Raw genomic sequence first — 20,853 nt, forward strand, 5'->3', positions numbered from 1 at the left:
TGGGTTTTTAAATGGTGAAAAGCACACTCAAAAGTCATTCTGCACTTGCTAAGCCTGTTGAACCACTCCTTGCTGCTGTCAAGTTACCCCATGTATGGCTTTATAAGCCACAGCATTAAGGGGTAAGCGGGGTCTCCCAGGATCACAATGGGCATTGTGACTTCCCCTGAAGTGATCTTCTGGTCCGGGAAGAAAGTCCCTGCTTGCAGCTTCCTGAACAGGCCAGTGTTCCAAAAGATGCATGCATCATGCACCTTTCCATACCAGCCACCGTTAATGTCTGTGAAACGCCCATAGTGATCCAAAAGCACCTGGAGAACCATTGAGAAATACCCCTTGAGATTAATGTACTCAGTGGCTAGGTAGTCCGGTGCCAGAAATGGAATATGTGTGCCATCTGTCACCCCTCCGCAGTTAGGGAAGCCAATTTGTGCAAATCCATCCACAATGTCATGGAGGTTGCCCAGAGTCACAGTCTTCAGAGCAGGATGTGATTAATGGCCCTGCAGTCTTCCGTCAACACGAGTCCAACAGTCAACTTTCCCACTCCAAACTGGTTAGCCACTGATTGGTAGCAGTCTGGAGTAGCCAGCTTCCACACTGCAGTCACCATGTGCATCTCCAACAGCAAGGCAGATGTCATTCTCATATCCTTGCACCACAGGGCTGGGGAGAGCTCATCACACAGTCCAATGATTGTGGCTTTCCTCATCCAAAAGTTCTGCAGCCACTGCTCATCATCCCAGACGTGCATCATGATGTGATCCCTCCACTCAGTGTTTGTTTCCGGAGTCCAAACATGGCGTTCCACTGTGGTCAGCACCTCCGTGAATGCCACAAGCAATCTCGTATCATAGCTACTACACGTGGCGAGATCAGTGTCGCACTCCTCTTGCCTTTGTAGTTTAAGGAATAATTCCATTACCACTCATGAAATGTTGGTCAGAGCGAGCAGCATACTGGTCAAGAGTTCAGGATCCATTACTGCAGCCTGAAGAGGCAGGGCACGCAATACACAAACTTTTGAAAGATGGCGCCAAATGGGGACGGAAGCACAGGGATTGCTGGGATGTGAAGGAATGCATCATGGGGCACTGGGACAGGATCCAGGATGCCCCGCGACCCCCTCCACTTTCCCAGAACTCTTAGTGGCAAGAGAGAAAGAAGTGAACTCCCAGTGCTGTGGCTCTGCCAGTACAGATATGCCCTAAGAAACGGAGGAAGAGGTGGGGAGGGAAGGACTGAGCTCGGGCTGGAAAATGTGTTTGGCCTGAGAAAGGAATATCTGGAGTTTTAAGCTGCAAGCAAAACCAAAACAACATTTAGGGTGAGAAATTATTACTTGTAACCTATTTCCTTAGTGTATGAAGCTTAGTTTGAGTGTTTGTTTTATTTGCCCAATAATCTGCTTTGATCTGTTTGCTATCTCTCTTATAATCACTTAAAATCTATTTTTTTGTAGTTAATAAACTTGTTTTTGTTTTTTCTAAACCAGTTTGTGAAATTCATAACTGGGGGCAAAAATCTGTGCATATCTTCCTCCACATTGAGGGAGAAGGCGAATTTCAATTGGCTTACGCTGTACAGTTCTCTGTGCAGTGCAAGCCAATACAATTTTGGGTTTACTCTCCAGAGGGGGTGTGCGCGGCTGGGCAATTCCTCAGCTGAAAACCTTCCCGTGCAGTACTGATTTGAGTGTCTGTGTCTTTCTGTAGCTGGGTGTCCCTACCTGTAGGTGTGCTAGAGGAGGCTTTAGGGCCTGGCTTAGCAGGACAGGATGAGGGAGCCCAGGCTGTTGGAAGGGGCGGGTTCAGTGGTACCCCGATACATCAGGTGGCACCCCGGAGTGTGTAACCCGTCACACCAGAACCTTCAGAACTGGAAAGGTTTACAGGCCGCATCCCCAGCTAGAGTAAATGGGCAGAGCTCCACTGAAGTTAAAAGAGTGATGCCAGTTTACACCCGCTGAGGATCTGGCCCTCTCCCTGTGCGAGGTTTAGTCCCTGTACGTTCATTTGTCCATTCAGTCTCATCCCCTTTGTTCACGGGGTTCTAGTCAAGGCCGGCTCCAGCTTTTTTGCTGCCCCAAGCGGTGAAGAAGATGAAAAAAAAAGACAAACCTGATTGAGCTGCCGCCGAAGTGGAAGAGAGGGTTTGAAGGACCTGCCACCAAAGTGCCGCCGATGACTCAAGCGGATCAGTTGAGTTGCCACCGAAGAGGATGAGAGGGACGGAAAGATCCACCGCCGAATTGCCGCCACAGACCCAGATGTGCCGCCCCACTAACGGACGGAGTGCCGCCCCTTTCTATTGGCCACCCCAGGCACCTGCTTCCTTCACTGGTGCCTGGAGCCAGCCCTGGCTCTAGTTTGCCGCTAGACACACTGTCTTTTACGTAATTCCTCTTTTTGCCACATCTCACTGAGACACCTCCCGAATGGTGTCGCTAGGCCTCGCCCTCCACTCAAAGGTTGGTGGTGCTGACAGCAGTACCTGGAGAACTTGCAGGCTGAGTGGGGGTGGGGTGGGATTGAGATGCATTGGCACACTCTGCCTGCATGTGGCGCTCAGGGCTGGGATCCAGATTGAGGGGCACCACAGTGACAGTGGTTGGGGGGAATCCCAGGGCTAGAATAGCCGGGGTTGTGGGTCAGGATTGAGGGGCATCAGCAGAGCTGTGGAAATGAGGATGCCGAGGACAGAAATGTGGGGTGGGGGCTGTGGGTCACGATACAGACCATTCACCTGCCTATGTTACACCTGGTTTTAGCCGGTGCTGGAAGCCCCTCACTTCCATGGGGGTGAAAGTGTCTGACCATGTTCACCAATGAACAGAGACTGGTAGCTCTCAGCCTGCGAGGCTGATGAGCAAGTAGGAGACTTTAGCTGCCGAAGACCTGTTGGGAGCACAGGAGAAAGGGCCCACGGGGAGTGAGATAAACCTGGGGAATGAGACAAATGGTGCAGGGCATCTCATTCTCGCCTGGTTTCCATTCCCATCAGGTATCACTGAGGACTGCAACGACCATATCACATGCCCTTCAAACACCAAGTGTGTGAACAACACCCACTGCACCTGCCTGGACGGATACCAGCCGAGTGGGAATCGCGTCTTCACCAATCTTAAGGAAACCTGCAATGGTAACGGGGCTCCACGTCCTACCCCAGCCAGATCACACACTCAGGGAGTGTGCAATACCTGCGGGGAAAAGTGAGGGGGCTGAGCAGTCGGTCACTAGTATTTAACAAAACCCCAGCAGGCCCATCTGGGTGGATGGTTCCCCCGAAGGAGGCAGAGCTCTGGGGAGGGCTTTCATTGCAGCTACATCCAGATTGACAGGCAGTTACATTTGGGCCTCTCTATTGGTGTAGGATTCTGCTAGGTGCTGAGCATGTCCTGAGGGCTGCTGAGTTCCCTCAATTCAGTGGGATTTGAGGTTGATTGCAAGCGCCCTCTAGAGGTGATCAGCGCCTTGCAGGAGTAGGGCCAGTGTCAAGCAATGCAACCAAAAACATTGCCTTACTAGGGTGTGGCTTTCAAAATGCCCCCGTGACTTCGGAGGAGAGCTGTGCGCACAGCAGAGAGTTTGGGGCGCTGGCCAATCTGAGAAGGAAATTATTTCGGATCCACCTGAAATGAAAATTTTCGATTTTCTCAACAAAAGAGAAAATCATGAAAAAATGGTTTCAGGTCAAATGAAATGTGTTGTTTCCATTTTGGCCACTTTTGAGTGCTTAGTAATGAAAAGCAATTTGGAAACACCATGAGGCAGTGCTGTTTCTCCCCTCCCCCCCACGCTGTAGCTCTGGTTTTCGAGCACTTAGCTGGGATGTGGGAGGGCCCGATTTAAGTCCCCCTCTACCTGAATTGGAGCAGGGGTTTGAGCTTCCCACACTGCAGGTGTAGAGTAGTCTGGGTTGGCTCTCGCTCACTGTCTCTACTGAAGCTGGTCCAGTCACAGAGACACGTCCAAATCCCCCTGCAATATCCTCACCTCACTTCCCCCAAATTACTATGGAACATTGGGGAAAGGGAGGCCGTGTTCCTAGGGCAGCCCTGGAAAGCAGACAGGTCATGTGCAGCAGGGTGTTATCCCTGAGGGCACTGGCAAAGGCAAGGAATCTGGCTGAAAAGCTCCATTTGGCATTCCCACAACAGGCACCCTGTGATGACAAATGTTGCTGGATACCACGGACACCAACTCCATGGGTGCTCCGGGGCTGGAGCCAGCCATCTTTCTTAAGCTTCCATTGCTTAATCCTCTCTCCCTGCCTGGGCTGGCAATGTTCTTCTTGGGGAGATGAATATACACCATGTCCTTCAACATCCCTTGTTTTACTCCTGCCAGTCACTTATTCCAAGATGCTTCTTGTGGGGGGAGGGATAGCTCAGTGGTTTGAGCATTGGCCTGTTAAACACAGGGTTGCGAGTTCAATTCTTGAGGGGGCCATTTAGGGATTTGGGGCAAAAATCAGTCTGGGGATTGGCCCTACTCTGGGCAGGGGGTTGGAGTAGATGATCTCCTGAGGTCCCTTCCAATGCTGATGTTCTATGATCATGATTATCTAGTCTGACCTCCTGCTCATCAAAGGCTACAGAAATTCACCCACCCAGTAATAGACCTCAAACCTGTTGCTGATAACTTCAATTCATGATTTAAAGTCTTCAAGTTACAGAAAATTCACTGTTTAAACTTGCAAGTATCCCATGCTGCAGAGGAAGGTGAAAACCCACCCAGGGTCTTGGCCAGTCTGACTAAGGGGAAAATTTCTTCCTGACCTCAGTGAGACCCTGAGCGTGTGGGCAAGAGCCAACAAGCAACTACCTAGGAAAGACTCCTCTGTAGTAACTCAGAGCCCTCCCTGTCTAGTGTCCCATCTCCAGCCATTGGGGATTTTTGCTATGCCAGTTGCCGAAGAGCCACATGCCATTGCAGGCAGTCCCATTGCACCATCCCCTCCATAAATGTATCAAGCTCGGTCCTGAAGCCAGTTAGGTTTTTGGCCCACACTGCTCCCCTTGGAAGGCTGCTCCAGAACTTCACTCCTGTATCTCTGGGTCTCTGCAGTAAGTCAATAACCTTTTCCCGGCACCTAGTTAACAATGCAGCATTTAGGAGAAACTGAGGCACACACAATATTCATACAAAATATTATGAAAATTCCTACTCCATCACAGGGCATACAAGTCCTGTGCAAATGCAGGTGAGAAAGAACACCTGCCGGGGTAAGGGCCCCCTGTCCCTGCCCTCTGTCTGTCTGAAAATCCACATGCTTGCTGCACGGCTGGCTCTGAATTAACAGTATGCTTTGTCCAGCGTGCAGCCCAGTTTGGTGGGACAGTCCTAGTTGCTACTGTAGAAAGCTGCAGAGGTGGCCCAAATGGCCGTTTTAGCTAAAAGAAATGCTGCTTTTGTGGAAAATGTTTGTTTCTTTTGAAATGTATTTAAGATAATGTTCTGCCTCCCCCAGCCCCCATGTATTTTCCCTAAGAAAGAAAGAAAGGGGGGAACCCTGTAAAACAACCCCTTTTTTTTTTTTTTTAGTTTCCCACTAAACCACTTGGTCTTTCTGTCCAGCTTTAGCCATACAGGCTTGTTCAGGGGTCTCATTAGAACCAGCCTCCTGGGGTGAAGAAGAGGCGAACTGGCAGGGAGCTTTACACCATATGATGCTGTGTTCCTCATCCCAGACCCAGTCCTGCCAAAGCCAGCGGACAGGGCAAACCAAGGGCCTCTCTGCCCTGCCTTGTTCCCCAGTCCCATGGAGCAGGTAGCATGCACGTGAAGGGCAACTGACCTTCGCTGTCAGTTCTGTGTCAGACTGGAGGGGTCTCTGCTCACACCGGGGTCGCTCAGCAATCTGGATGTCATCCCATGACTCCCTGCAATCCTCTTCCCTCACACTGGAGCAGCAGAGAGAGCCTGATCCCTGCCCTGTAGCAGGATCCTGGCTCCCAAAGCTGTTATCGCAGGGCATTCTGCCTCCTGCACAACACCCCAGCACTGGCTGCACCTAGCAGTTTTCACTGTCTTCAAACCAGGAGAAGCCCCCCCGGGTCCTTTTTCAGTGACTTCTCAGGGCCCCAGACACCTGGGTTCCATGTGCCGGATCAGTGCAGGTGAGTGGTAAAGAGGAATGTCTCTGTGCTGGGAATGAACAGGGCTCTCCTCTGTGTTACAGATATTGATGAGTGTCTGGGGCTGATGGTCTGTGGAAACTTCGCCAAATGCCACAATTTTCCAGGCAGTTACTACTGTTCTTGTAGCGATGGATTTAAGTCTGATCCTGGGAAAGAGAACTTCATCCCCGCGAGCGAGAGCACCTGCCGGGATAAGAACCCTCTGTCATTCACCTTCTCCCGGCTGAGAAGCCCCACGCTCTCTGCATGACCGACTCTGAATTATCACGGTGCTTTGCCTAGGCTGCGTCCCAACTGGGTGGGACAATCCTGTGGAAACCAGGGCTTCCTCAGGGTGCTCATTGGAACCAGCCAGCTGGAATGAATCAGAGGCGTATTAGGCCCCTTGCACTAGACTCTGCCCTTGGTTATACTGGTGTAAAATCCAAAGCAGACTTAATTACTCTAATAGTGTCTCCAGATTTACCCCAGTGTGAGAGCAGAATCTGGACCCACCAGGAGGGGGCCTAGGCTGTGGGGTGCCCTCCTGTGTGAAGTTAAGCCACCAAGAAAGTTTCCTCTCAAGTGGGAGCCCTTCCTGGCTATCAGATGTGTTGGGCGTTCCCAGCTCCCAGTAACTCTGGGGCCCAGCACCTGTGACCCTCAGACCAGGCCCGTTAGGCTCTGGTGGCTTTCTCCCATGTGAACTCAGAGTGGTGCCTGCTCCTGCTCATGGACTGTGGGAGGGTGGAGGGGACAGAGAGAAGACTGCCCCATTTTTCACAGGAGGGGTGGAGGGAGAAAAGCCCTGAGCTGCTTGGCTCACTCTGCCCCCTCCCCTGTCCAAAATCTCTCCATTCCTAGGGGGAAGAGGGGAGAGTTCTCCTGGCTATTGCAGCTTCCCTGATTGGCTTCAGTTCCCCAGGAGGTGGGGAATTGAGGAAGGCAGCCAGTCACAGTGGGGTCTCCCCAGGCTGACCTAGAAATCAGGGGAAGAGAGTATCTAGAATAGCAAAGACCTGGGCTGGAGAGTCACAGAGCTCATCTTGGGAAGGGGGCTGATGTCCTGCTCCTGTGCCTGGTCCATCAAGAGGATAACAACTTACTACTGCTGCCTGGCAATGGATTACTCCTTTAACATACACCTCACTGTGGTGCTGGAAGTCCCAGGTTCAAAACCCTGCTGACAACACCTCCATGGTCAGAGATTCAAAACAGCTTCTCAGTGGGGCCCCTCTGGTTTCCCTTTCCAGATGTTAAAGAATGTCTCAGATCCCCTGACATCTGCGGCCCAGGAGCACAGTGTGAGAACACCAACGGGAGTTACCAGTGTGCCTGCCCAACCGGCTACATCCCTTCCACTGGGAGCTGGGTCCAGAACCAAACAACGTGTAAAGGTGGGTTTTCCTCAGGAATCAGAGGTGTCTGTACCCAGCAAGTCTCTCTGCAGAGAAGATGGAAACATGTCAAGAAGTCTCAGAGGCTGGCAGGGGGCACCCAGCTCCTCCCCCTGCCCTCACACTCAGAGTGCCCTCGAGCGCTGATGCACAGACTCAGGGCTGCCAATGTCTCTGTGTTTGAAGGAGGAATGCCTCCAAATTAACCCAGTCACGTTGGAACACACTCAGATCAGCCAGAGGGTGGCAAATCCCAGGATCATGGGTAGGGGGAGAGATGCGGGGGACAGGAGCAGGAGGAACAGGCGAAGCGGAGTGTAAATGGAGGGGGGAGAGAGACAGAGTGAGACGGGGAGGGAGGAAGGGAGGGAGTTTTGCAGCAGCCGCATGTTAAACTATTGGCAGGGCAGGACTGGCATGTGGCCAGAGAGCAGCCATCGGGGCTGGGAAAAGAAGGGGATTTTCCCCTAGGCAGGAGTGAGTTGATATGAAAATCTGATATGAAAACTCTAACGTCTGCTCCTCTCTTCCCATCGCTCCAAGCCCCCAGCATTAACTGCAGTTCTGAGTTCGAGGGAATCAAAGAGACGTGCAGGAATTTCTCTCTGCCGGTATGTTTGAACCCATCATTCATTTGTTGGGGATTTTGCTCTGTGTTTTGTACCACCGATATGGAAATTCCCAGACAAAAACCTTTGCTGTTGGTATTACGGAGACCCCTGTAAACCCCATCCAAGATCAGGGCAATTCTGTGTTTGTTCCTTTCATCGCTGGGACCCGATCCTCCTCATCCTTCTAGGCTCGTCCCATCTACATGCGATCAGCTGTTCAAGTCCTTCTCCATTCCAGTTTGTCTTGAAGCAGTTCCTCGGAAAATCTGCAGCTTATCAAATCCTTTTATATGATGGCCATCCATCTAGTTTGGGGTCTCCCAATCCTGTTATCTTCTGCATCTAAATTTAGTACCTTGTTTCCAGTTTTTTCTTCTGACCTTCTTGTCACACGCCTACACCATATGAGCCTAGTTCTCTCAGCTTCTCTATAATTGGTCCTACTTTCACTTCCTAATTCGCTCATGTCGAATATGGTCCATCTTTGTAACTCCAAGAATCCATCTTAACATTTTCACTTCCTCCATCTTCAAGAAGAGCTCCTGGCTTTTCCTCAGTCCTAGCTTTCAGAGCCATACAAAAGTGCAGGCCTGATCAATGTCCTCTAGATCTTACTTTTCTGTTTGACAGGCATTCTCCTATCGCAGAGCACTCCTTCACTTCTCTCCCTTCACTCCATACCTTTCATAGTCTACTTATAAGTTTTTTTGTTGAGTTCATCGTTTTCCTGTACTCTCATAGAATTGTAGGTACGGAAGAGGCCTCGAGAGGCCATCTAGTCCAGTTCCCTGCAGTGATGGCAGGGCTAAGTATTATCTAGACCATCCCTGCCATCCAACCTGCTCTTAAAAATCTCCAGTAATGGAGATTCCACAACCTCCCTAGGCAATTTATTCCAGTTCTTAACTATCCTAACAGGAAAGTTTTCCTAATGTCCAATTTAAACTGCCCTTGCTGCAACGTAAGCCCATTGTTTCTTGTCCTATTATCATAGGTTAAGGAGAACAATTCTTCTCCCTCCTTCTTGTAACAACCTGTTATCCGCTTGAAAACTGTTATATGTCCCCTATCAGTCTTCTCTTTTCCAGACTAAAAACAACCATTTTTTAAAATCTTCCTTCACAGGTCATGTTTTCTAGACCATTAATCATTTTTGTTGCTCTTCTCTGGACTTGCTCCAATTTGTCAACATCCTTCCTGAAATGTGGCGCCAGAACTGGACACAATACTCCAGTTGAGGCGTCATCAGAGCAGAGTAGAGCAGAAGAATTACTTCTCGAGTCTTCCTTACAACACTCCTGCTAATACATCCCAGAATGAGGTTAGCATTTTTTGCAACAGCATTACCCTGTTGACTCATATTTAGCTTGTGGTCCACTATGACCCATAGATCCCTTTCCCCAGTGCTCCTTCCTAGGCAGTCATTTCCCATTGTGTGTGTGCAACTGATTGTTCCTTCCTAAGTGGAGAACTTTGCATTTGTCCTTGTTGAATTTCATCCTATTTACTTCAGACCATTTCTCCAGTTTGTCCAGATCATTTTTAATTTTAATCTTATCCCCCAAACCACTTACAAACCCTCCCAGCTCGGTATCGTCTGCAAACTTTATAAGTGTACTCTGTATGCCATTATTTAAATCATTCATGAAGATATTGAACAGAACCAGACCCAAAACGGATCCCTATGGCACCCCACTTGATATGCCTTTCCACCGTGACTGAACCACTGATAACTGCTCGCTGGGAATGGTTTTCCAACTAGTTATTCACCGACCTTAGAGTGGCTCCATATAGGTTGTATTTCCCTAGTTTGTTTATGAGATCACGTGAGACAGTGTCAAAAGCCTTACTAAAGTCAAGATATACCACATCTGCTGCTTCCCCCCCTATCCACAAGGCTTGTTACCCTGCCAAAGAAAATTATCAGGTTGATTTGACAGGATTTGTTCTTGACAAGTCCATGCTGACATTTACTTATCACCTTATTATCTTCTAGGGGTTTGCAAATTGATATTGAACCTTGTAAAACATGTATAGCTTTGCTGGAGGCTGGCCCCCAGACTTACACACTCATTCTCTTCCTTCAGGAGAGCATTGAATCTACAGACCATATACTCTGATTTCTTCTGCTGATTTGCATGCCATTACTTTCCAATATGCACCTTCATGTCATCTTCTTTCACTTCCTCTTTCCTCTCCCACATGAGCACTACATTATCTACAAAAGGCATGTGCCAGGGGGCCACTCTCTGACTGCTTTCTGTCAATGCACTGAGCACCGACGTGAACAAAAAGGGGCTTAGTCCGAAGCCTTGATGTATTCCAGCTGTTACTAGAAAATGTTCCCTTTCGCTACCTGAACCTCTTGCTGTGGCAACAGCACCATCATACATGTCCTGGAAATGTCTCATATAAAAGCTTTATTCACTCAATTAGGGGTGTCGGGATCAGGCTCCTGCATAAGGCCAACACCAATGTCGGTTGCCCTTCAGCGCCTGCAGAACTCACACTCTGCCCTGGGTCTTTCTGCAGGTAAACCAGAGCGATGGAAGCAGCTGTTTTTGCTCTTTCTTTAATTCAATCTCAAACATGTTGATGTCCATGTGCGGAGATGGGAATGCGACGTTATCACTGGAGGTGAGAGGCTCCATCCCTTGAATGTGCTCTGCAAACTAGTTCCCCTGTGTGTACCCCAGAGCCCTGTGTGCTGCTGTGCTGGGTTAGGAGTCTCACTGGGGGGAGGGAGACATGTAGATACTCTTCAGAAAAGATCTTGCCCTCCACTGCTGTGGGGAGGGGGGGTGCACCCTCTAGTGGTGTTTGTCTGTGTCTGCGGGTACATGCCCTCGAGTGGTGTGAGGGCACGTTTGTGTTTGTCCACCCACATGTTCAGAACTGTTGTTGTTCATCAGGGGTGCTATACAGCTAACAGTTAATGGGGATTCTCCTTCAACTCATCTGTCAGTGACCTGGGTTTTTCAGGCAGCAGGATCTAGGCTCTATCCCTGCCCTGCCAGACATTTCTCAGCAGCTGCTGGATGCAGCATAGAGACAGCCTAGGAAGCCGTGGGCTTGTGACCATGTTGTTCCCTGGCATCTGTAATGGAGGGATGGGGGAGCGGGAGCGAAGAACGTATGACAAAGGGTTCTAGCCCCAGTTAGCTTCAGGTCCCTGTGAGGCTCCGATTCAGCCTCAGTGGACCCCCCCTCTGAGAGCATTGCTACCCCCTGAATTGAGAGAGGCTGTGATGCCTGATGCCCCCTGGGAACACACGGGACCTGACACCTAAACCCACGGACTCCTCGCTCCCAGGGCTTTTCCTTTCCTGTCCCCAGAACGTGACTCTCCATTTCAACGCCCTCCTGAACAGCATCTCCCTCTGGGACAGCGGAGACAAGTGGGAGGTGGGGTCGGCCGTGACGGTCCTGCTGCAGAGCGTGGAACGGGCCGCGCTGGCCACTGCGCTCCGGTCTCCGGAGAGTACAACACAGAATGTGACGACAGAGTCTCTGGGTGAGGGGGGACGTGTGGCTCTCAGCGCCACCTGCTGGCTGCCATGAGATACAGGGTTACACACTGTGCCCCAAATCCACTGGAAGTTAGAGCCTATATACCATTGTGATGTGAGCCTGTGTTCAGTACAGACACAGAACAGCACTGCCCCTGCACCAGGAAATATAACCCAGCCCCGCCAGTGCCCCCAGGAGCAACAGCAATGCCCGAGAAGGGTTTAAATGTGATATTTGGCATTTCACCACTAGGGGCTGCCACGCTGAGCCAGGCGCCTCCCCCCACCCCCACTACTCCCCCTGCTGGGGACGCAGCATCCCCAGGGAGACACAGCCAGAATGGGGGGAGGGGATATGGGGGGTGGTCATTGCAACTTGGAGGGGGGGGCTCCAAACTTCCCCCTCCCACAGTGTGGAAGAGCCCTGAAGCCCCCCAGCTCCAAGTGGGAGAGGCAGGGGGAGGGGAGTGGATCTGGCCCAGAATGGACAGATTCCCAGGGAAGTGGTTTCACAGTGAGGGGCTCTGTCATTCCTCACCCCACTTCCCTGCAGCTGTTGAGACGCGGCTCGTCACAGGGGACTGCAGCCAGCACAGCGAGGTCTTCACACTGAGCGCTCACAATGAGACGATGGACGTGCGCTGTGATACAGTCACTCAGGCAGCCACACAAGGTACCATCCGAAACCAGGGCCCAAACTACGGCACAGAGCGGTTCCCAGTCACCGAACCCCAGACTGGGCTCCCTCGTTCCTCTCTCCCTCCCCATGGATCCCCAGGCCAGGCCCTGGCCTCTTTCTCTAGCCCTGGAGTGCTCCTTGCTGGCCGAGCCAGTGGTTCTCAGGCTGTGGCCATGGAGCTAACACCTTCGTTCCTGCCTGTCCCACAGCTTGAGCCCCCAGCAGTGAGGAGTTGGGGGCACAGAGGGGAGACGGCTCATGAGAGGGTCTCTGGTATGAAGTGGGCCCAGAGAATGGAAAGGGCAGGGACGCCCTAGTCTAGCTAGACCCCGAAATGGAGATGTGGGGGACCAGGGTAACGTGTACCCTCAGCTGCCATATTCAGGACCCTGAATCCTCCAGCACCAGCGGAAGCTCATCCCTGGCCAGCCCCTCTCCTGATCCCACTGAGAAAAACTGAATCTTCATCTCTGCATCCTGCAGCTGGACGTTTCCAGCCGGACGCGTTCCTGGGGGCTCCGAGGGAGGAGGTAGCACAGTCCAGTGGCTAAACCTTAAGAGTTGTGGCCAGGATCCTGGGTTCCATTCCCAGATCTGCCACAGACTCACTGAGCCCCCTGGGCACCCGGCCGGCTCATTCTTTGCCATTGTATCCCAATCACCCTAACGAGGGATCATCTCCTCTGCCAGCTGGTGTGGGGCTGCTGCTTTTATTTCCTACTCCACCCTGGACTCCATAATCAGTGCGAAACGTCTCAGCGATGGAAACCTACCGGCTGGTGGGAAGCTGGAGAAGAGTCACCTCAACTCCAGGGTGGTGAGTGGAGCCATCGGAGACGGGAGACCCATTAACCTCTCCAGACCCGCAAACTTCAGCTTTGCATATATATACCTGCCCCTGCCTGGCACCACACCACAAGAAAGAAGAAGTGGGTATTCACCAAAGCATGCTGCAAAAAAAACGTGTGTTAGTATAAGGTGCCACAGATTCTTTTTTTTTTTTTTACATCCAGACTAACACGGCTACCCCTCTGAAACTTCAACCTGCGCCACAGACAGGTGCGTGGAGGGAGATCCCCTCACTTTGCTCCATATCTGGGGATCCAGAGAGGTATGTAGAAGGCGCCATCTCCTGCCAGGCATTTGGACCGTGCTGCCTTTCTGGCTCCTGATGGTCCTGAGAAGAGGAGGCCTCCTTATTCCTGACGCCTTGGGGCTGTGTTACTGGAGGAGGTTACCGGGGGTCGCACCACGACACAGGGCTGTGCAAAGTGCTCTAGGGTAACAGCTCCGCCTAGCTCACCCCTGAGCCGGAATAACTGGAAAGCCGCTTTCTATAGATTGTGGGGTTCAGGGAATCAGCAAGAAACTCTTAGATACGGTAATGAAGTGGTTAGGGTGCATATGGGTATGTGTGCACACAGCACTGCCCTCTGCTGGACGCTGTCGGAACTGCTCAGCTCACGTTCCTTATAGTGCTAACGGCTAGCAGGATTTATTCCCCTTTTGCTCCAATAGCAGGGCCTGGGCTTTTGCAGCAGCAGGATCTGGGTTCTCTCTCCGCTGTCACCGGGATGGCCCCAGTGGGCACTGGGGGCTGCGTGGGGAGAGCCGTGGAGCTGTAGGTGGCCTCGGGTTTGCTATAGACATGTGATAACAGAACCGACGTTCTGTGGTCCTGTGAGGATGAGGTTGAGGATGATTCTGTTGTGTTTCCAGGCCAAAAAAGAGGAGGAAGAGGCTCTCTGCGTCTACTGGAAAGTGGTGGCCAAGAACGGCAGCTGGTCTCCGGACGGCTGCACCACCGTGCACACAAACTGCACTCACACCACCTGCAGCTGTGACCATCTCTCCAGCTTCGCTGTCCTAATGGCTCCCACCACAGTGACGGTATCTCACCGTGAGACTCGGATCGCAGGGCTTGACCCTGAGCTCCGCACCCAGTCGTGGGCAAAGCTCTCCCTGGAGCGACTGGAGGCTTTGCTGGGGAAAAGGCTGAGTCGGAGCCGAGGGGGCTGGGCTGGGGTCACTGGTGATTCTCCCTTTGCTGTGTTACAGGAGAGCTACCCACTGACCATCATCACCTACGTGGGACTGACCCTCTCCCTGCTGTGCCTCTTCATTGCCATCCTCACCTTCCTCCTGTGCCGCTCCATCCGCAACGTCAGCACCTCCCTCCACCTGCAGCTCTGCCTCTGCCTCTTCCTGGCCGACTTGCTCTTCCTCACTGTGGTGATCCACACCAGCAGTACGGTACGGCCTGATTCTCCTCTGCCCTGTTCCTCCAGCAGAGCTGGGATGTGTGGCTTTGAACCCCTTTGTGCTCCCTGGATTCTGGGCTGTGCAGGACACGGGGGGGGGGGGTGTTCCCGGGAGGTGGGGGGGGTGTTTCCACCCCGTTAGGCCCCTTCACACTGGGCACAGTGCTCTGAGTGTCCCCAACCCCTGGAGTTCAGCCAGTTCTATCCCTATGTCATAGTCTCCCTGTGCCTCGATTCCTCTCCTACGTGACTTGTCCATGGTCACCCAGGGACTCTGTGGCAGGGCTGGGAACAGAACCTTGGTCCCCTGAGCCCTGCTCCTTTGCTCTAACCACTAATCTGCTCCCTTCCTGCATCAGCAATGTGCACCCGCAGGACCCTCCATAGACCGAGGAACCTGCCGTCTCTGGGTCACGGAGCGCTATACCTGGAGAGCCGTGCTAACAATAATCCCGGTGTGACCCGCTGGCTGGTCTCCTCCATACTCAGCATTTCCCTTCCCCACCGCAGTGTCCCTGGGCTCTCTGTCTCCCCCAGGTGGCGTGTGCTGTCATTGCTGGCCTCCTACACTACCTCTTCCTGGCCTGCTTCAGCTGGATGTTCCTGGAGGGGCTGCACCTCTTCCTCACCGTCAGGAACCTGCAGGTCGTGAATTACACCAGCGCCAGCCGGTTCAAGAAGAGATTCATGTACCCGTTCGGCTATGGATTCCCAGCCCTGGTGGTGGCTATTTCTGCAGCGGTGAATCCTGGTGGCTACGGAACTTTCGAACAGTACGTGCAGTGCCCATCCTGAAGGGGAGCTGGGATGTGGCTTCCATGTGCTTGTCCGGCTCACCCCAGGTCTGACTTGAACCTCGATTTCCCAGCTCACCCTGCCTGGGAGCTGAATGTCCCCCTGGGACCCTTCCCATCCCCAGGGACACTAAGCTGCCCCGAGCGCTGTAGTTGAGTTGCCCCCTGTCAGCCATCTACACTCCTCACCCCACTGATGATGCAGAAGAACAAGCCAGAAAGATCCCAGCTTGACTCCCAGGTCCCAGGCTGGGTTTGTGGGGCTGGTGGGTAGGAAACAAATGCATCTTCTTCCTGTGTGCAAATCCCTGCGGATCCCCTCTCTAAAGTGAGCGACTCCACTAAAACAGGGTGTGGCGTGTTCTAGACACCCCAGGCGAGATCCTCAGCTGGTGTAAATCAGGGCAGCTCCACTTCCTTCAGTGTAGCTAGGCCAATGTCCATCTGCTGCATGTCTGGCCCTCCATCAATACTGCGCCCATCCACCTGAAAGGGTCATTTGAGGAGGTGGAAGAGGAAGTGGTGGCTGAAAGCAGGAGATGCTGAGGTACATGGGAAGGGCTGTTAGCCTGCTACTCGCAATACAGTCAGCCATGTCACAGGCAGGCTGAGATCCATCTTGCTTTTGAGAGCCAGCTGCCCTGTGACACCCCCTCTCTGCCCCCAGGACTGAAAAAGGGCAGTAATCCCATTAAAGTCACCTTCTTCTTCCTCCCTGCCTGTAGCTGCTGGCTCAGCCTGGAGAGGGGCTTTCGTTGGAGCTTCCTGGGTCCAGTCTGTGCCATAATCCTGGTGGGTACCTCACAGAACCAGAGTGCCCCATTCTCCTCTCACCTGTGACCCCATTGATTTCAGTGAAGCAGGGAGGGGAACGTGGCCCATAAAACACAAGGGAAGACCCAGTTAGATCCCACCTGGCTCATCTGCTGTGGTCAGTCCCGGGATTAGTCCCTGTGCTGTGCCCTCAGGCCTGCAGCCGTTACTTGTGCCCATAGGCAGCAGGTTTGTATAATTTTTAGTGGGGCCCAAAATGGTGGTGCCTCCCCGCTCCCGCCCTGTAAGCCAATATATAATGAAGCTACAACGCGTCAGTGCCACAAGATTACAAGGGTCAATTAAAAGTGGAAAGTCAGAAGCAGCACTTGCCTACTTCAATATACAGTATTATGTTTTGTTGCACCTGTTGTGATGAAGTGGGAATGTTCTTAATATTTTCTCTGAATACTGTGTGGGTGCCTCAGTTTCCCCTGCAAGATGCCAACTGAAGGTGTTGGGGACAAAGAGATCAGGTGGCCTCCTTGTCCGGAAGAGAGACAGAGGCCAGAGGAGGGAGTGTCAGTTTGGAGCTGGCTGGGGAAATGGGGAGAGACCCAGAACTTGGTTCTGGGCTCCCCACCCCCTAAGATGGACCTGACAGAGGGGTTCTGTTTTCTGTACCAACAAGCTCTGTTTAAACTGTGTTCCCGTCATCTAATAAACCTTCTGTTTTACTGTCTGGCTGAGAGTCACATCTGACTGCGGAGTTGGGGTGCAGGGACCTCTGGTTGCCCCAGGACCAGCCTGGGCAGACTCACTGTGGAAAGTGCATGATGTGGAAGGGCATGCTGAATGCTCCGAGGTCAGACCCAGGAAGGTGTAAGCTTCTTGCCCTGGAGACAGTCTGCTCCGAGAGAGGAGGCTCCCCCAGAGTCCTGACTGGCTTTGTATGGAGTTGTTCCAAAGCATCACAGCATCCCCTTCCACACCGTGCACTTCCCAGAAGTTCACACAGGCACTGACACTCCCTCCTCCGGCCTTTGTCTCTTTTCCAGGCATTAGGAGGCCACCTGATCTCTCTGTTCTCCAACACCTTCAGTTGGCACCTTGCAGGGGAAACTGATTTGAGAGAAATGAAGTAAAAGCTGCCCAAACCGAGCTTGAGCACTCCTAAATTTTGAGGTGTTCAAATCTGGAAGGCAGGTGCTGGGGGTGGGAGAGAGCTGTGGGCTCCATGGGGGAGCATGGCAGAAACTGTCTGGAGCTGCACGGAGCCAGACACGCTGGTCTGAGTGGCACAGTAAGCGGTTTGGGGGTTGGAGAAGGGGTAGGCGGTTCCGGGGGGCAATCAAGGGACAAGGAGCAGGGGGGGTTGGATGGGGCAGAGGTTCAGAGGGGCAGTCAGGGGACAGGCAGCAATTGGATAGGCATGGGAGTCCAGGAGGTTTATCAGGGGACAGGTAGGAGGGTCCTGGGGGGAAGTTGGGTGGGATCTCAGGAGGGGGCAGTTGGGGACAAGGAGAAGGGAGGCTTAGATAGGGGCTGAGGTCCCAAGGGGCAGTTAGGGGCAGGGGTCTCGGGAGGGGGTAATCGGGGGACAAGGACCAGTGGTGCTTAGATAGGGGGTGGTGGTCCTGGGGGGCAGTTGGGGCAGGGGTCTGGAGAGGGGGCAATCAGCGGCCAGGGGCTGGGATTCAAAGGGCTCTGGGCTGCTGGCAGCCACGGGGAGCCCAGAGCCCTTTAAATCCCAGCCGCGGCGGGGAGTCAGAGGGCTCTGGGATCCCCGCCGCAGCAGGCAGCTCAGAGCCCTCTGACTCCCAGCCGCAGCTGGGATTTAAAAGGCTCTGGGCTCCAGGCGGCTGCCAGCAGCCCAGAGCAGGGGAGAAACCTAGCTCCAAATATTGCTGGAGCTGAGACCCTGACTGTGAATATTCCTGGGGCTAAAGCCCCAGGAGCCCATATAAGTTGGCGCCCATGCTCGTGCCCAGGTCCCAGGGATGTCAGCAGGATTTTGCCAAGTGAAGACAGAAGAGTTTGGTCTAGTCTAGTTAATGACCCAAGGAATGAGGAAGGGAGAGGGCTGCACTCTGCAGTGGTTTTTGTAGGGGGGGAGGGAACAAATGTCCCTACATATTCCCCTGGGGAAGTTGAGGGGTGGGGAATTTGTTACAGCCTGGAAGTGGCAGGAAGTATTCTAGAGGCAGGATCTGGAATCTCTGAGCCAGATTCTGCTCTCAGTTAAACCAGTGTAAACCCAAAATAACTCCTGACTCCGCTGGAGAGGCTCCATATTGAACTCTGAGCAGCATCTGGCCTCTGTGATCCCATTGATCCAGATCAGCCCTGGCTGTGCTGTCAGCTCCATGCATGGGGAGGGACCGACAGCTGCCAGGGGATATTACAATAGAGGGGATGATTCCCACTGGAAATGAGCAGTCCCTGGTTCTGCAGTGTTTGGCTCGGTCCCCTGGGATTGTTCTCTGCCTCAGCTGGAGTCACCAGCCCCGGATGGGATGTTTTACAGGAAATATTTCCCCGCTCTTTCCATAGATAAATATAACGTTCTTTGCCCTGACCCTGTGGATCCTGAGAAACAAACTCTCCTCCCTCAATGCAGATGTGTCCACTGTCAAAGACCACAGGTGAGAAGGCAGCAAAACAATCCTGGAGGGTCAGATGCCTTGGTTTGGAAGGTCTTTGGCACCAGAAGGGAGTGAGGGATTGCAGGAGGGGAACAGCATATCTAGGATCCATGGGAATGAATTCCCAGTTTGTTTGCATTGAGAGTAACCCTGTCCCACACAGGAAAGCAGGGGACAGTAGCTCCACCCCACCCTGCTCAGATCCTCCTGACCCAATTGCTCTCCATAGAGTTATTGTAACGGGATCTCTCCATCTGCCTTTATCCAGGTTACTGACCTTTAAAGCCATCGCTCAGCTCTTCCTTCTGGGCTGCTCATGGAGCCTTGGTCTCCTCCAAGTCGGCCCAGCAGCCACAGTCATGGCGTATTTATTCACCATCGTCAACAGCCTGCAGGGAGCCTTCATCTTCCTGGTGCACTGTCTCCTCAATCGCCAGGTAACGCCCGTGCCTGTCATCAACCCCCCAGCACCTTCACTGGCCTCATGGTGGCCATGTCTGATCTTCTCAGCGTTAGTTACATAGTGCAGTGACCGTGTCCCTCACTCTCCAGGTGAGAGAGGAGTACAGGAGATGGATCAAGGGATTCCGAACATTCAGCACGAAATCTCAGACATACGATCTGTCCATGTCTGCTGTCCCCACCACCAACACCAAGACGGTAAGAGGTCCTCTGCTCTGTTCCAGTACCCGCCTGGGAAACAGTCATCTCTAGCTGGGTCTCATTACTGCTGGAAAGGTGCAAAGCAGTTCCCTGTGCTGAGTTCCTAGACAGAGTAGGGTGCCAGCTGGGAAAGTGATTACAAGTGTCAGTGAGAGTCGGTCATTATCGAGGGGTATCCTAGATGTCTGAGGCACCAGAACAGAATGTCCTGTCCTGGCACCTCCACGTTCCCTTCCCTTGGCTCTCCTGAGAGCTCCAGGGGTCAATCACTGTGGACTAGGCCAGTATTGGCTCTTGCAGTGTCATGATTTGAATATATCATATTGTTCCCTAGGATTGTCAGTGCAGACGGATTATCCCCAATGAGCACTCAGCACCGTGAAGAATTTCCCTTGGCTCCATTATCCCTATGGGTCAGGATCCAGGGGCTCTGTGCATCACCTCCCAGAGACAACACACTGGTTTGCACATTACACTCTTAGTGGCTTTGAAACCTACTGTCATTTTTCTGTTTTTCTTGCCAGGACTAACCCTTCTGACCATGAGACAGAAAGCATCAGCAAAAGCAATGAAACTTCAAGCCTTGGGAGACAGCCTGCAGTCTGAACATGAGCAAAAACTGGCAAAAATTCAAATGGAAGAGGGGCAAGCCTTGGCCCAGCTGGAGAAAGAGGCTGATAAAAGAAAGAAAGTAGCTGCTAAGAGAGAAGAGAAAGCTCGTAGGGGGCGTCTGGAGCTGCTGGCTGCTGAGGAGAAAACTCCACAGATGCAACAGGAGACGGCTAGACTCCAGCTCCAAGTCAAAAACGCAAGGGAAGAACAGCAGAAACTGTATCCTCTTGAAAGTCCAGTTTATAACAATGTTGGTATGTTGTATAACTCTGAGCAGGTGTCTGGGTGTAACCAAATGTACAGGGGTGAGCTTGAGCCGGTTGGCAGGACCCGGTTGTTAAATTTAGAAGCGGTTTTAGAACCGTTGTTAACTGGCTTCCCTGCGAGGGAAGCGTTGATGGGCTCTGGCTGGGAAGGCTGTAATTCCTCCTCCCAGCCGCCAGGGGGCGCTGTGCTGCGGGAGCCATGTGAGCTGCCTCCTGGCCCTGTTGCTGCTGCTCCTCGGAGCTCCGGCCCTGGGGCTCCTGCTGCTGCCTGGTGAGTCCCCGGCTGCGTCCTGCTGCTCGGGCTGCTCCCAGCCCCTCCCACCGTGTGAGTATCTGCGCCCCTCCCCCACTCCCCCCCCGCCTTCCCTGCCCCCTGCCACAGCCGCCCGCAGCCACCCTCTGCCCACAGCCACCCTCTGCCCGCAGCCGCCTGCAGCCAGCCCGTGTCACACCCCCTGCCTCCAGCTAGCCCTGCCCTACGCCCCTGTCTGCAGCCAGCCCCATGTCCACTGGTGCCCTGCAGTTCTCAGGGCAGTAACCCT

The 20,853-nt window shown here is 52.9% G+C and overlaps 2 protein-coding genes across 2 annotated transcripts in view; both read left to right on the forward strand.

The window, feature by feature from the left end:
- LOC120379924 (maestro heat-like repeat-containing protein family member 2A) overlaps positions 1-20,853 on the forward strand; it is a 270,114-nt gene that overhangs the window by 213,059 nt on the left and 36,202 nt on the right. The window lies entirely within an intron of this gene.
- LOC120380261 (adhesion G protein-coupled receptor E3-like) lies at positions 7,964-20,153 on the forward strand. Its single transcript, XM_039497806.1, has 14 exons — positions 7,964-8,129; positions 10,662-10,766; positions 11,466-11,643; positions 12,192-12,311; positions 12,989-13,193; positions 13,361-13,376; positions 14,037-14,207; positions 14,376-14,570; positions 15,116-15,351; positions 16,098-16,164; positions 18,679-18,770; positions 19,039-19,207; positions 19,323-19,430; positions 19,958-20,153. The coding sequence occupies exons 1-14, from the start codon at positions 8,019-8,021 to the stop codon at positions 19,961-19,963; spliced, it is 1,779 nt and encodes a 592-aa protein (XP_039353740.1). The 5' UTR covers positions 7,964-8,018; the 3' UTR covers positions 19,964-20,153.

Source organism: Mauremys reevesii, linkage group 13 (genome assembly GCF_016161935.1).
Source record: "Mauremys reevesii isolate NIE-2019 linkage group 13, ASM1616193v1, whole genome shotgun sequence".
Classification (NCBI taxonomy): Eukaryota; Metazoa; Chordata; order Testudines; family Geoemydidae; genus Mauremys; species Mauremys reevesii.

Excerpts from the sequence above, each read along its gene's own strand:
- LOC120380261 (XM_039497806.1), top strand. The coding sequence starts at position 8,019 with ATGAAAACTCTAACGTCTGCTCCTCTCTTCCCATCGCTCCAAGCCCCC. Across the intron at positions 10,767-11,465 it reads ATGCGACGTTATCACTGGAG|AACGTGACTCTCCATTTCAA; the intron begins GTGAGAGGCTCC and ends TCCTGTCCCCAG. Across the intron at positions 18,771-19,038 it reads TCCACTGTCAAAGACCACAG|GTTACTGACCTTTAAAGCCA; the intron begins GTGAGAAGGCAG and ends GCCTTTATCCAG.